Source organism: Urocampus carinirostris, chromosome 14 (assembly GCF_059441175.1).
Source record: "Urocampus carinirostris isolate Australia breed hairy pipefish chromosome 14, RoL_Ucar_1.0, whole genome shotgun sequence".
NCBI classification, from domain to species: domain Eukaryota; kingdom Metazoa; phylum Chordata; class Actinopteri; order Syngnathiformes; family Syngnathidae; genus Urocampus; species Urocampus carinirostris.
The window spans coordinates 17,145,573-17,159,290 of record NC_142362.1 but is presented as its reverse complement, the minus strand read 5'-3'; the positions used below and the strand labels follow the sequence as shown (position 1 = coordinate 17,159,290).

The 13,718-nt window shown below is 40.1% G+C and overlaps 2 protein-coding genes across 5 annotated transcripts in view; one reads left to right on the top strand and one right to left on the bottom strand.

Moving 5' to 3' along the window:
* Nucleotides 1–2,711, bottom strand: part of LOC148352815 (coiled-coil domain-containing protein 148-like) — a 54,293-nt gene extending 51,582 nt beyond the window's left edge. For all 4 annotated transcript variants that reach the window (XM_088352140.1, XM_088352143.1, XM_088352144.1 and 1 more), the window contains exons 1-3: nt 2,596–2,711; nt 751–896; nt 562–669 (exon numbers count right to left, since the gene is read on the bottom strand). In XM_088352140.1, the coding sequence (XP_088208266.1) occupies nt 562–613 (52 nt within the window). In that variant the 5' untranslated portion in view covers nt 614–669; nt 751–896; nt 2,596–2,711. The remainder of the gene's footprint in view (nt 1–561; nt 670–750; nt 897–2,595) is intronic.
* Nucleotides 2,712–2,815: 104 nt separating this feature from the next.
* LOC148352814 (plakophilin-4-like) overlaps nt 2,816–13,718 on the top strand; it is a 121,705-nt gene continuing 110,802 nt past the window's right edge. The window contains exon 1 of the mRNA XM_088352395.1: nt 2,816–2,962. The gene's annotated coding sequence lies outside the window, so the exon portion shown is untranslated. The remainder of the gene's footprint in view (nt 2,963–13,718) is intronic.

The following is a 13,718-nucleotide window of genomic DNA, read 5'->3' as shown; positions in this document are numbered from 1 at the left end:
ACTCCTTTCAGTTGGCTTGTGTGTTTGCACATAAGCACGTCTCACTAAAACACTGCTTTTTGGTGACAGGTTTTACCGAAGCTGTATATAAAAAGACACACGAATGAAATATTAGATTTTGTGTGGGTTTATTTTTCCTCAACAAAGCATGCAGAAAAACACTTTTCAGTATCAGAGGAAGTGGATTTTATTGTTATTGGTAGGGAAAAAAACGGTTACTGTGCGCCCCTACATATTTAAAATTCCTGTCATTCAAATAAGAGCAAAAACAGAAAACCAGATAGCCTTTAATGTGAATTTATTTTTGCCGACTTCAGCAAGAAAAGACAAAGGCCACGGGTCAAATGATGCACTGCAGAATAGATTGCCCGGCCACCGTAGCAAAGAAACACGGTCAAAGCAATTTTGTTTGCAATTCAGCTGAGTGGCAAAAACACAGGTGAACAAACAAGCAGACCCACAGCAAAGCATCAAAGTCATGTGAAGACATTTAGAGGAATTCCACCCCGCTTTTAAAAAGAAAAAACTGCAGCTCAGATTTCACTCCTTCAAATCACTCACCCAAATCTTCTGCTCTGTAGCTGGTGATAAACGTTTGACCTCCTGCATTCATTGCCCAAGTGCTTGTGAATTTTTCATTTAGGTGCAGTCATTGCATCAAATTACCTGCTAAAAAATAAACAGAAAGAGATTCCTTTTTGTGGAAAAAGAAAGTGTAACATTACAGCCATGTGTTGTCTACTTGTCTACCTGTTTGAAGGTAGTGTCAAGTGGTTTGTTAAGAGAGCATCTGCCTCCGACGTTTAAAAGGCAGGATACGTCACACGTGGGTGACGTCATTGTCGTCCGTGAAGTGGGCCGTGTGAAAGGAGTCTTTAAAAGAAGCGAGCGCGCCCCTAGTGGCCAAAACCAGGCGTTAATTTAAAAAAAGGACATTTGTGTTGAAAACTGAATGTTGTGTAGACTTGTTTTTTTTTATTGAACTCTTGAACAATCATGACGTGTCTCTTTTATTTAGTGCGTATAGATGGTAAAATAATTCTTCCATGTTTTCGTGTGTGTGTGTGTGTGTGTGTGTGTGTGTGTGTGTGGGAGGGGAAGGGGGAAGGAGAAGGAGAAGTGGTTTGGGTATTCATCACCTGGAAAATTGATAGTTATGCATTTAAATAAACTAACTAATGACCTGAAACATATCTTGTGTTATGCATCATATAATTGTTATGAAGTAGTATTATGCACCCATGTATACCAAAAATAGACTTGACAATTAGTGGTTAGCGCGTGTGCCGCACAGTTCTGACGTCATGAGATTGAACCTCCTGTGTGGAGTTTACATGTTCTCCCCGTGCTTGCGTGGGTTTCCCCCGGGCACTCAGGTTTCCTCCCACATTCCAAAAACATGCATGTCAGGTTAAATGTGAATGAGCGAGCAAATTGTCTTTCTCTGTATGCCCTGCGACTGGCTGGCAACCAGTTCAGGGTGTCCCCTGCCCACTGCCCGAGCTGAGAAGGGCTAAAGCACTCCTGCGGCCCCAATGAGGATAGGCGGTGCACATAATGGCTGGATGGACGGATGCTATACTGCTATAAGTCTTTCAATTAAGTCGAGCAACTAGAATGTTTGGCACATGTTTATGAACTTGAAATTATAGTTATAATAAACTATAGTCAATGAAGTATATTTTTTCACAGAGTATAAGGAATGTATGCACGTCTGAGTATTTTCTTTGTCCATTTCCGTTTTTAAGTACAGATGACTTGAAATCACACCAGTTACTTGTTTGTGGCGTTCTATTGTGTGTTAATATCAGGGCTAATTTGTCTTGTGCTGTTGTTTGTAATGAGAACAGGTAGTTTCCGTTTAAAGTTAGTTTGACAAAAAGCTTCAACTGTGTTGGAGAGACTTGTGTGCAATGATTATCTGTTTCCATCTGTCCGTCTGTCCGTCCATTGATCGATCCATCCTTCATCAATCCATGTATTCTGCTAATTAGCTAGCTATGTATACATCCATCCACCCATCCAACTGGTTGGCTAGCTATGTATTCAGTTCAGAGGTCCAGAGTTGCAGCTACTGGCCTCCCTGTGCAGAGTTTGCATGTTCTCTGTGTGTCTGCGTGGGTGACCTGTGGAAAACACGGATTTCCTCCCACATCCAGATCGTCTCTAAGTAAGTAAGTGAATCGTCTGTCTCTGTGTGCTCTGTGACTAGCTGGCAACCAGCTACGAGTGTCCCCTGCCTTCTGTCCTACAGCTGGGATGGGATCTAGCACTCCCTGCGACCCTAATAAGGATAAGCAGTTCTGATGGATGGATGAACTAGCTAACCATAGCGGGGGTCCTCTCAATACCCTACCTCCCTAACCTTCCACACACCCTCCCACATTCCCTCCCACACTCCCTTCCACACTCCCACCCACACTCCCTCAATCCATCGTTCCATCCATCCATCCATCCATCCATTCATCCAGTTAAAAAAGTGCCAGAAGTTATATGCAATGTCTTAACATAAACTAACGAATTGCAAACATAATCCCCCATCATATTCGTTACATTGCACACCAAAGTCGTTAACAAATGAAAAATAAAACTTACCATTCTTTTCTTTTCGCTTTCTTCGCCTCTTCTCGAATGTATCGGTTGACAAAACGCGTAACCAGGGAAACTGACGTCAACGTCTCCTATTGGTCCATTCAACAACCAAACCTTCAATGGTGACGCCCTCCCACCTTGGTGTCTGCCCAATCAGAAGTGCTTGCTCTATTCTAGCCCCTCCCCTGGCTCCGGACTGCTGTTTGGGAGGCAAGGAGCTCGCGGAGGGCTGCGCTTCGTCACTCTCTCGGCTTTGGAGACGAGTTGACCTCTCGTAAACGTATTGGACTAAAAGATGAAGTTCCCAGCACTGATGTAGACGGAAAGTTTCCGCCTGCATAAGGCCCGTCAAAAACACTTCTCCAATAAGGTATTTATCTTCAAATTTTCTTTGGAAACTGTGATGAGTTTGGAAAAGTCCGGGAACATGAAAGCATCACAGCGTACGGGAGGCGGGTTCCAAGTTGTACTTTCTTTTCGAAAAACTCTTTAAATACTGGTTTATGCGATGCATGTGTTATTTAAATGCAATTCTGTATCCTTTAGACGTCCTTTATGGGGTATCATTCGGAAGGGGCACGTACGTACCTACGTGAGACCTTCACGTGCCATTGGGATGCAAAAAATGGCTACTTTAGGGAGTTCAGGCCCTTCGTTTTCCCCCATTTTTTATATCCCGAGGCGTGCAGTGACACATTTTACGCATTTTGCATTCGAGCGTATCTCGACAAAAGTCGTGCAATGAAGAGGGAAGGTGAACCTCTGACAGAATGCATAGCGGGGGTCCAGACTTGCTTATTCCTGAAAATAAGCGCATCTTTTTGCTCTTCTTCCTTTTATTTTACGTTTTCTTTACTTTTAATAAATTGTTGCATGACTTGAAACCAGCTAAGTATGCTCAGAACTATATAGACTCACATTTTTCCACGTCCTCTGCCAGCTCTTGCATGTTTTAACAGTACGGTATAACCCCTGGATCCGTCATAAGGTGATGATCGCAAAGTGAAATTGCTGAATAGCAGGGGGTGGCAGCTAATTCTTTCCAAACCAAGGTAAGAACGTAAAGTAACTAAATGATACATTGTAAGTACTACTCAAGTGGATTACAAATGATTAATATGATTACATGAGATTACACCCTAGTGAGGAGAAGCAGTGCTGAAAATGGATTGATGAATAGAAACACAAAAGCTACTTGAGCTGGTCTAGATGAGTAGCAGGTGGATGCAGAGGGGGTGAAGAGACAGCGCTGGTGGATTAAAAATGAAACTGAATTCGGCAAGATGTAGAGATTTCAAAGTGAATTTGATGTAAAGCGGGGGTAGAAATATATGGTAGTTAGCTATTGCATTCCAAACCATGGTAGCCCAGGTGAAAACTGTATTAACAAAAAATAGTACATAGTAAGTACTACTTATGTGTAATCTACATGTATAGCTTAAATGACTTTATAAATAAACATACTAGAGCTACTTGAACTGGTTGAGTGGAGTAGCGGGTGGATGTATTGGAGGGGAGGAGACGGTCACGGTGGGTTGAAAATGAAAGTGATTTAAAAAATTTAACTTGCGAGAATTGTCAATTTAAAGAGTTCCTTGTTTGGATCACCTTCTTATTTTAAATAATTGGTTATGGCCGTGCAACTTAGCGAGGTTGCGATTCGTGATGCTTTAAATACAGTATTGTATCACCGACTTATTAAGTCTTTATAAAGATTCCAAACTGAACGAAGAGCAAGGCATTGTGGATGGTAGTTTAGCCAATAGCATAATGTCATTTCCATTATGCAAACCAATAGCCGACCAGCATTTTATATGATATCGGCATTAACAGCTGATAGACATCTTAAGAGGCACGTCACTGTACCTACGCATGGACGACATTAAATTTTGTATGTTTTTGGACACGCAAAACAGTTTTTTGATGTTGTATAGTGGGGAAAGTGTCTTAAAGAGGGGGAGAAAAACCCCTTCCACATTGTGTAATGAATTTCTTTACGAGGCGGGGTCCCGATATCCTGGGGGTCTACAGTATGTGCTGTTATAAAATAAGAAACTGACTCAGACATGTCCACTCCAACCCTTTCTTGCAGTTTATTAACAGCGTATCAATAAATCTGTCTACCCGTCTATCTTCTCCGTTCATCTCTAGCTACCCGTCTGTCTCCATTGTCATCTGACCATCTGATTATTGCAGGTCCACCTATCTGATTCTAGGATATCTTATATAAAGCAGACTTTTTAATGGTCACAAACAAACAGTCTAGTCTTTGGAATGCCTGCCCACCCATCAGGCGTGAAATTAAACAACCGCATGGATCTTTAGCCATCTGCCTTTCTCTGAAATATGTCTTTAAGCTAGCTGCTCTGCACTTCCGTCCCACTGTTAGTAAAAAACCTAGCTCATTAACGCAGTCGTCCTCAAGAATTATTAAAGTCGTTTTGAAAACTTTTAATCTCCTGCAGACAAAATACCACAAGGTGAACAGGTGGCGTTATGAAGAAGTCTCAATCTGGGTAAAATGTCAAAGTCGATGCCCTTTTAAAATTCCATATTGGTCCGACCTATTGAAGACGTTTACTCTCAAGATGTTGTCAAAACTCCTACTGAGAACATAGAGACATATCGGTTTCTTTGTCTGTCTTAAAGAATAAAGAAATCAAGGGATAATGACATCAACTTACTTTGAAGTCTTTTATATAGAGATTAAAAAAGAACTTGCTTTCATGTTCTCATGTCATTAAAAACCACAACTGTGTCGATTTGGGAAATAAATCTATAGATGTGGTACTGGTTACCTCTCAAAAGATACAATATATATCCATTCCCATAGCAGCAATCCGAGACGAAGATGGCGGCTAAGATGACGGATATTCAAGGCGAGTGAATGGATAACTTCTGAAACACAACCATTGTCAAGACCTGAAGGGAGACAGGACCCACTTGCGTTGCGTTTCTATTGGAAGAAAGGGAAAGGGTTGCGCCCACGATCCGGTGATTGCTGGAGGCTGGGAGCAGGTCGCTCTGTTATTGGGATTGCGCTCTGAACGCGGAAGTGGATCTTCCATGGTGGGCGATGGTGGACTCGGGGACGGAAAAGACGGGTCAGTAGCCGGGACAGGAGAGCAAAAACGTGGTCGGGGTCAAAAGCGAGTCGTAAGCCGGAATAGGTGAGAAGATGTGGTCGGGGACAAAAAGAGGTCGAAAGCCGGGACGGGAGAGTAGACATGGTCAGGATAAAAAAAAAAACGGGTCAAAGCTGGGGAACAGACGGGAGCAAAAAACGGGACAGGTAGGAGTCTGGGTCGAAAAAGGCTTGCCTAGTGTTAACTGAGGTTCGCAGACGGACTGACAAAAGGGGACGGGCAAGAGTGGGTACAAGTACTGATCAGGAGCCAGTCAGAGTCCGAGGCAGTTGGCGCCAAAGGAGCGGGCACAGCTGAGTCACATCAGTAATCATGACAACCATGTCCTGACTATAAGGAAAGCAGTTCTGCAGTAAGGAAAGCCGGTTAGCTTTAGCTGTATCAGTAATATTATCCAACAATAATATTACATTAAAACTCCTGGATACAACATTAATCCATTCTGACTTGGGGATCGCAAGTGGAAATTGTCATATGGAGGGGTATAGAAAACAGAGGTAATTCGGTAAAAACATTAAAACTGTATACACACAATGAACATTCGTTACAAAATAGTTTTTACTAGGCAATAATTAAATGAAGTATACGGATATTTTAGATTATTTTCACACTACGATAAAAATGGTGAAAACAAAAAAGGGATTATCTAAAAAAGTTCAAGTGCCAACCCAAAGATTAAAAAAAAGGAAGAGTGTTTTTGAGCGTGGCTAAGAATTTCACATACTTGCACGCGCAACATAAAAGCTGCAATGATGACTTCAGCCAGAAGATGGCGTCAGCCAGTACATTATTTTGAAGTTACAGACATTAATTAACATCCTAAATAAATATAAGAACAAAATGTATTCCCCTTTGCTGTTATGGGACTAAAGCTGCTACAATGGAGTTATAGGTGGATGCAAAGGGGAGAAGACTTGAAGTGAGGCTAGAGAGTTTACATTTACCATGATTATGGACGGTACCGAAGACTTATAATGTCGCTAGCCGCTTAGCTAGCTACGGCTCTCCATCCACGATAGGGCCCCCTCATCACCACGAGAATTCTTCAGGGCAAGGAGTTGATTCTTCGAATAAACGCATTTTTGTGCGTTAAAACCCATAACAATAGGACAGAAAGTAATCCAAAGTGTAGTTGTCAAACGGGACGAAGATAAAAGCAGACACTTAAAACAATAAATCACAAAAAGTGCGAATAACGCGGAGCTGCTGGAAAGGCTAAGTGTTTTAATGGCATGTGTCACGCATGTTGCCATGGCGCCCAATTGGCCCCCGCCCGTGTCGCACCAGCTGCAGGTTGTTGACAGATTGGCTCCCTGTCAGTATTCAAACACTGTCCTGTCTGTCTGCGAATCTCTGTTTTTACCCGGCAAGCCCTTTTTCGCCTGTCCTGTTTTTTGCTCCTGTTTGTCTCCCGTTACGATCTGTTTTGACCTAGACCATGTCTGCTCTCCCGTCCCGAATTACGACCTGTTTTGATCTTGACCACGTCTGTTCTCCCGCCCCGAATAACGATCAGTTTTTGGTCTCGACCATGTCTACTCTCCTCTCCTGGCTTTCGACTTGTTTCTGATCCCAATCACATGTACTTAAATTAACAAATCAAGCAATTTTAAAAAGGCCTATGAGACTCCTTGTGATTAAGGGCTATACAAACATGACTTGACTATAACCATTCCTAGGAAACAGTACTCCCGTTTTCACTACGTTGTCTTTTTTTTTTGCACACTAAACAAATCCTCAAGGTCAATGAAAAAGTAATCAAGATTAGTAAAACAATGAGAATATGAATAATAACCACTGAAATGTCAGCTTATTCCTTCGTTTTTAAACTCGCTGAGGATTCCACATCAAAAGGCTTACGAGTGCAAAGCAGGCTAATGAGGCGTTCTGTGCAATCATCCACACCGACGTCGTCCCCATCCAAACAACCAGCTGCCAACCAGCACAAATCCACTGCATGAAGTTTCTTCGTGTCAGTAGAAAGAAACATTCATGAATAGTTCATGATCGGTTCATACCAGGACTAATTTTACTATATTTAGATACTACAGCCGACCTCCGGGATACGGCGTCCTGCCTTATGACCATTTCACTTTACAGTAGGGCTGGACGATTTAGGAAAAAAAAAACAATTGCGATTTTTCCGACAAGTATTGCAATTTCGAGGCGATTTTCGATTCTAAAATAAATGTCAATTTTCTGTACTAATTATGTTTTGGGGAGGACTTAAACATATTGACATGCTTTAACCCTAAGAAAACAGTGCCATCTTCTGGAGAGTTTTGTTAGGATTGTTGTCACGTGTGTGCATAGCGTGCTGCTTGCAAACCTTACCAAACCTTTATTGGGTAGTGCTGTTAAAACTTGCTTCTGATTGCTGCTGTTATAACCTGAACCGTGACAATTCTCAAATAAGGGGAAAAAGGGGGAAAAAACAGAAACATGCAATTATAAATCCATGAGATATGCGCAGTGTCTTGCGAGTACGCGATTGCACATCCCACATTGCAATATTGATTAGATTTCAGTTAATTGTGCAGTCCTACTTTACAATGTCGAATAGGTTCTTTTTCGACCCTTTTTATGTATTCAAGGGCGGGGTCCGTAGTTTGAGATGTCCTTAAAAGTTGAAAGTTAAATATTTTCTCTATATACTCAAATTAATTAATTTAATCCAGGATATGGCAGTAGAGTAACACATGATTTGCATGCATTTCTTAGACTAAACTCTTCTTTTTTAATCCTTTTGGGGGGTTGTTCCGCCCTAAACAGGCCTGATAAAAGTAAGATAAAAGCAGGTAGGCGCAATGGAAAATAAAGCATAAGGGCTCTTTGAACTTAGTTGGGCATTGTTAACATATACTACTACTACAACATAATATATTTAACCTTCAACTTTTTAAGGACTCTTCAAATTACACACCATACCGTTAAGATGCCTTTCTGGTGCCATTGGTTGACGAATTACAAAATCCTGGTCTGCTATTGGTTCTTGTCACAGCATCATGAAATTGCTAATATTAGCTGATTTGTCTCCCACAATGCCTTTCTTGTCATTCAGCTCAGAATATTGCTTGCTTTGTAAAAACTTTCCGATAGGCGATACTGTATTTTGGTACTGTATTTGCTATGTGTCTAGGGCTTGCAGTGATGCTAAAATGAGTAGCAGAAACCTGATAACTACGTAAAGGACGCTTGCAATTATCAAGAAATGCGAAGAAGGCACACCAATCGTTAACCCTTATAACGAATATGGCTGCAACCAATCGCCGATCGCTACGATTAATAAAAAATAAGATGATTAAAGCAAGGACATTTTCTTAGGGCATGACAATCCTGACAAGTGGAGGTTTTAAAATAAGTTTTAGTTTGAATCCGCTCTCTTCCCACCTCTGCATCCACCTGATACTCCACTAGACCAGTTCAAGTCACGTCACATTGAGACACCTTGTGATAACGGGCTATACAAACAAACATGAAATGACAAGTTTCGTACATAAGTTGTCACTTTTCCTTTCGATGTATAATTATCCATAATTGTGATTATTATCTTCACATATATTATACATAAGTGGAACTTACCATACAGTATTTTGTTATTTTAATGTTTCATCTGGGGAACTGGGGGTTCAAAACACATTAGCTAATAACCGTATGTTTCTATCCCCTGCTATACGGCAATTTCACCGTGCGAGTTCCTCCTCAAAACTAATGTTGTATACAGGGGTTTTTGCTTGTACCTAGTTATTTATCTCATCTGATACTTCAATTTCATCCGGAAACAAAGTCCAACTCCTTGTTTGAGTTTGTCTATTTTTGAGAACAAAAATCCATACGTTGTATGCATATTGCCAATACCACAAGACAAATTTTTGTGTGTCCTGAATTTGGAACTCCAGTCCATAATGGGCTAGGTATAAAAGCTCCAGTGAATGCCATGTCAATTTTGCTTTTACAGCCTGGTCTATTTTGTCAGGATCCAGAAAGAAAGTATTAGTGGCTATTAGCTAAAGAACAAAATTATAGATTGGTAATGACAGGACTAAATGGAGTGAAGCGTTATGAGTTGTCATCAAGACTTAAGGCACTTTGTGACGAACAAACGACTTTGAAAAAGCACTGTCCTCTGACTGCTAAAGCCCACAAAGCCGAAACCCGCAATGGGTTAGTCTTTCGGACTCAGCATGTAGGACCATGGGGGCCCGTTTCACCGGACAAAAATCTTTTGTAGACCTAATCTCTCAAAGCGCTGACATGCTATCTCTTCTTGTATTATCTTTGGCTCCCAGGGATCCAACCAAAGCGTAAAATATGGTACCTTTTTAGGTGGGATCATTTAAATATCAAACTTTAAATCTAAAAAACTAATATTTTCAACTAAGAAACTTTTAGTATTGTACTCTAAAAGAATTCTGTAAGACTAAAACAAGATCATGATCTAAAAAATTAAAGATTGTTGAAAATTTACGGTTTTGTAGACACTCAAAATAAAAATAGACTACCATATTTTCCGCACTATAAGGCGCACCTAAAAGTCTTAATTTTTTTCAAAAGCCGACCATGCGCCTTATAATACGGTTATATATGGATCAATATTAAGTCGCAAAGTCTTGCAACTAATGCAAGCAGCCGCCGACTAGATTTTCCCCCGAACGCGAAGTAGTCCGCGGTGTATGCTGGGATTTATATACCGGCGTTTCATTGGCTAACCAATGTGTCAATCATCATTTGAATCGATCACTATTGGCTAAAGTTATTCTGAGGTAAAGGGGGCGGATCCTTTTTATCATTTACAGGCTCGCATAGGCTAAAGGGGCAAAACAAAGCCTGCAATTGGCCGAAAAGGATGTGTCAATCATCATTTGAATCGATCACTATTGGCTAAAGTTATTCGGAGGTAAAGGGGGCGGATCCTTTTTATCATTTACAGGCTCGCATTGGCTAAAGGGGCAAAACAAAGCCTGCAATTGGCCGAAAAAGATGAACGTGAATAGCAAGTTTGGTTGTCTACGGCATAGAGGAAACATGTTTTACCATTCTGTATTTGTAAATATTTTACTCTCCTGGATTTACTACACTCACGGATATAAGAGGACCATGGTTGCACATTATTATTGAACGCAACGACTTCGGTGAGCTACTCCGGCTATATATTTTCCTAGTATCTTGTTTCAGAGTGATCTAGATGTTTCTGTGATGGGTCTTTTTTTAAATTAAACTCAATTCCAAGTGTTTATTGTCATATGCACAGTAAAGTTGCGAGCGAAAAAGAAAATAGAAACTAAGGAATGGTTGGCATTTCTTGAATCCCAAGACTTTAACCTTCCGAATGATATTTGGAACGATGCATTTGAGTGACATCGTACGGACACCGCATCCGCACGTGTCTACGACACGTATTTGCTTCTTTGCAAGCTTTTGGAATGTTAAGGGGGTAATAAGTTGGACTGAACTATCTGACTGTTTTGTCGACGTTCCCATTGTAGCGCCTTATAATCCGGTGCGCCTTATCTATGGAAGATATAGGACCAAAAACTATTTTTTGGGGGTGCGCCCTATAACCCGGTGCGCCTTATAGTGCGGAAAATACGGTACATCAGTTAATTTTGAATTTGCAAGGGGAACAGGAGAGGACTGTCCAAACGCCCTCATAATGCAAAATTCCAAATATGTTGTAAAAATTCTTTTTTTTAAAATAAATCTCATAGGTTACATAAAGCAAAGTCCCAAAGGGCTGGAAAATCAAAGAACAGCAACATTATTGGGCAATAGTGACAATGGTATAAACAGTGAGGTATAATAGTCAAAATACATAACTGGCATCCTATGCAATCTCCTCTGCAGGAGTCCAATATTAAAAACTGAATACATTTATTAGATCGTTTCTGAGGCCTGCTCTATTCTGTTTCAGAAGTTCTTTGCCTAATGCTGAAGCAATAGCTAACCACTTCGGCAAATAGCATCACTTTGGTGGCTAACTTTGCGTTAGCCGCATAGCTAAACATTAACACAATAGAGTTGTCTTGATTACAATAGTTAACAATTTTTTACAAGATTAGTTGTTGCATTCCAGGATAAACATGTAAAAAATACTCAAAAGATTAAAAAAAATAGTTTAAGATACTAGAGTAGATAAGTAATAGTTAGCTTGTTAGATTGTATCTGAGGCCTATTCGATTCTATTCAGCATTGCCTTTTCATTAACTGCATTAACAAATAGCGTTGCTTTGGTGATTAGGTTTGCTTTTTTTGCTAGCATCACTTTGGAATTTTGCTAAATAAATAAGCAGTGAATACAAGTGTTATGAAAATGGAATAGAATAAAACAAAATAGTATAAATGGAATAGAATGGAATAGAATAGAATGGACTAGACCTAATCGATAATTACAAATACTGTTCATAGTTTATGACAAGATTAGATGTGGTACTATAGGATAAACATATAATAAAAGTCTTTAAATATTACAAGGATCGATAGGCAATATTTATAAGGTAGTGGTTGTACACTGGTCTAAATTGTATGCACAGAGGCTTCCCTACTTACAAACGGGATACGTTCCGATCGATCATTCGTAATTTGAATTTTTTTGTAAGTTGCTTCAGTGCTATATTTAGTAAGGAATGTATGTTTAAGGTTTGTTTAAGTAATCTGTATTGTTTTGGAGTAAAAAATAAACATTAAATAAAATAATATGCTCCATAAAGATAAATAAAGTGAAGTTTAACTTACTTTTGGAAGATGGGCTTCAAGAGTTAGGCCAACCCCTCCTCTGTGGTAAAAGTGGCCAAAATAAGCGATCCAACCATTTTCTCAACCGCAGTAAGCTTTCTTATTCCACTTTCATTTCAAATGAAATGGCTCGCCTCTTCTTTACACTTTACACCAACCATATCGAATAGATGCACGAGATACTAAACAATAAAAATGTCAAAGTTCTGAACGTGCTGTAGATACACTACAGCAGTGGTGGCCAACCCTGGTCCTCGGGAGCTGCATATCCTGCATGTTTTGGAGGTTTCTCTTCTCCAACTCAGTTGATGCAAATTTTCAGCTTGTTATCAAACTGTGTGGGAGTTTGACGTTAATCCAGGATATTGGAATAATCTGGATTGGAGTAAAAAATCTTCCAAAACATGCAGGACATGAGGTTCTCAAGGACCACCCCTGCACTACAGTATGCTTACACACAAACTAGGAAGAGAAAGCCGGATTTCTTCTTCGGGGTGGATAGTGGGTGAGCTAAGCACTACTACTACTACTACTAATGTCCTATACTCGGAAAAAGGTGCACAGTACAAAATCTAACTTAGAGCGATGTCCGGATACTTTTCGACAAAAAAATGTTCGTATGTAAGCATAATTCGAATGTTCGTAAGTGGGCAAGCGTCTGCATCCAAAAATTATGCAATGACATAAACGGCAACATTGCGCAAATTAAAAATAAAATAAAATCAAATATGGTGGTATAATGGCTATCTTTACTTCAAACTCATGAAATTTAGATCAAAACATATACTCCGACTTCCAGTGATATCAAATTTGGAGCACATGATGCGGTCCATAATAAGAAACAGCTCAGACTTGATTGCTGTAGTGAGAACTGTTATTACCTTGAATGGTGCCGCACAGCTTCAGGCTTCCTTCAATATACAAAACATACAGAGTACTTCTACTCAATATCTTTCCCTTTTTTGTAGGAATGAACCAAACTTGATTGCTAGAAAAACACATTAGAGGGGTTAGTGTGGAAACCGAACTAATCTTCTGATTGGCGGTGACTTATTCCAGCTCTACTTTGCGAGAATAAGTTTGATTATATAGGAACAGGCAACATCCAAATGGCTGAAAAAGAAATGGATTTAATGCATTTGGGATGAAAGCAATGGTTGGGAATACTTTACCCGCTTCTGAAGTGGAGGGGGCGAAAAAAAAGTCTATCTGACATGACACACAGGAGAAAAGGTGTTAAACTGTAAT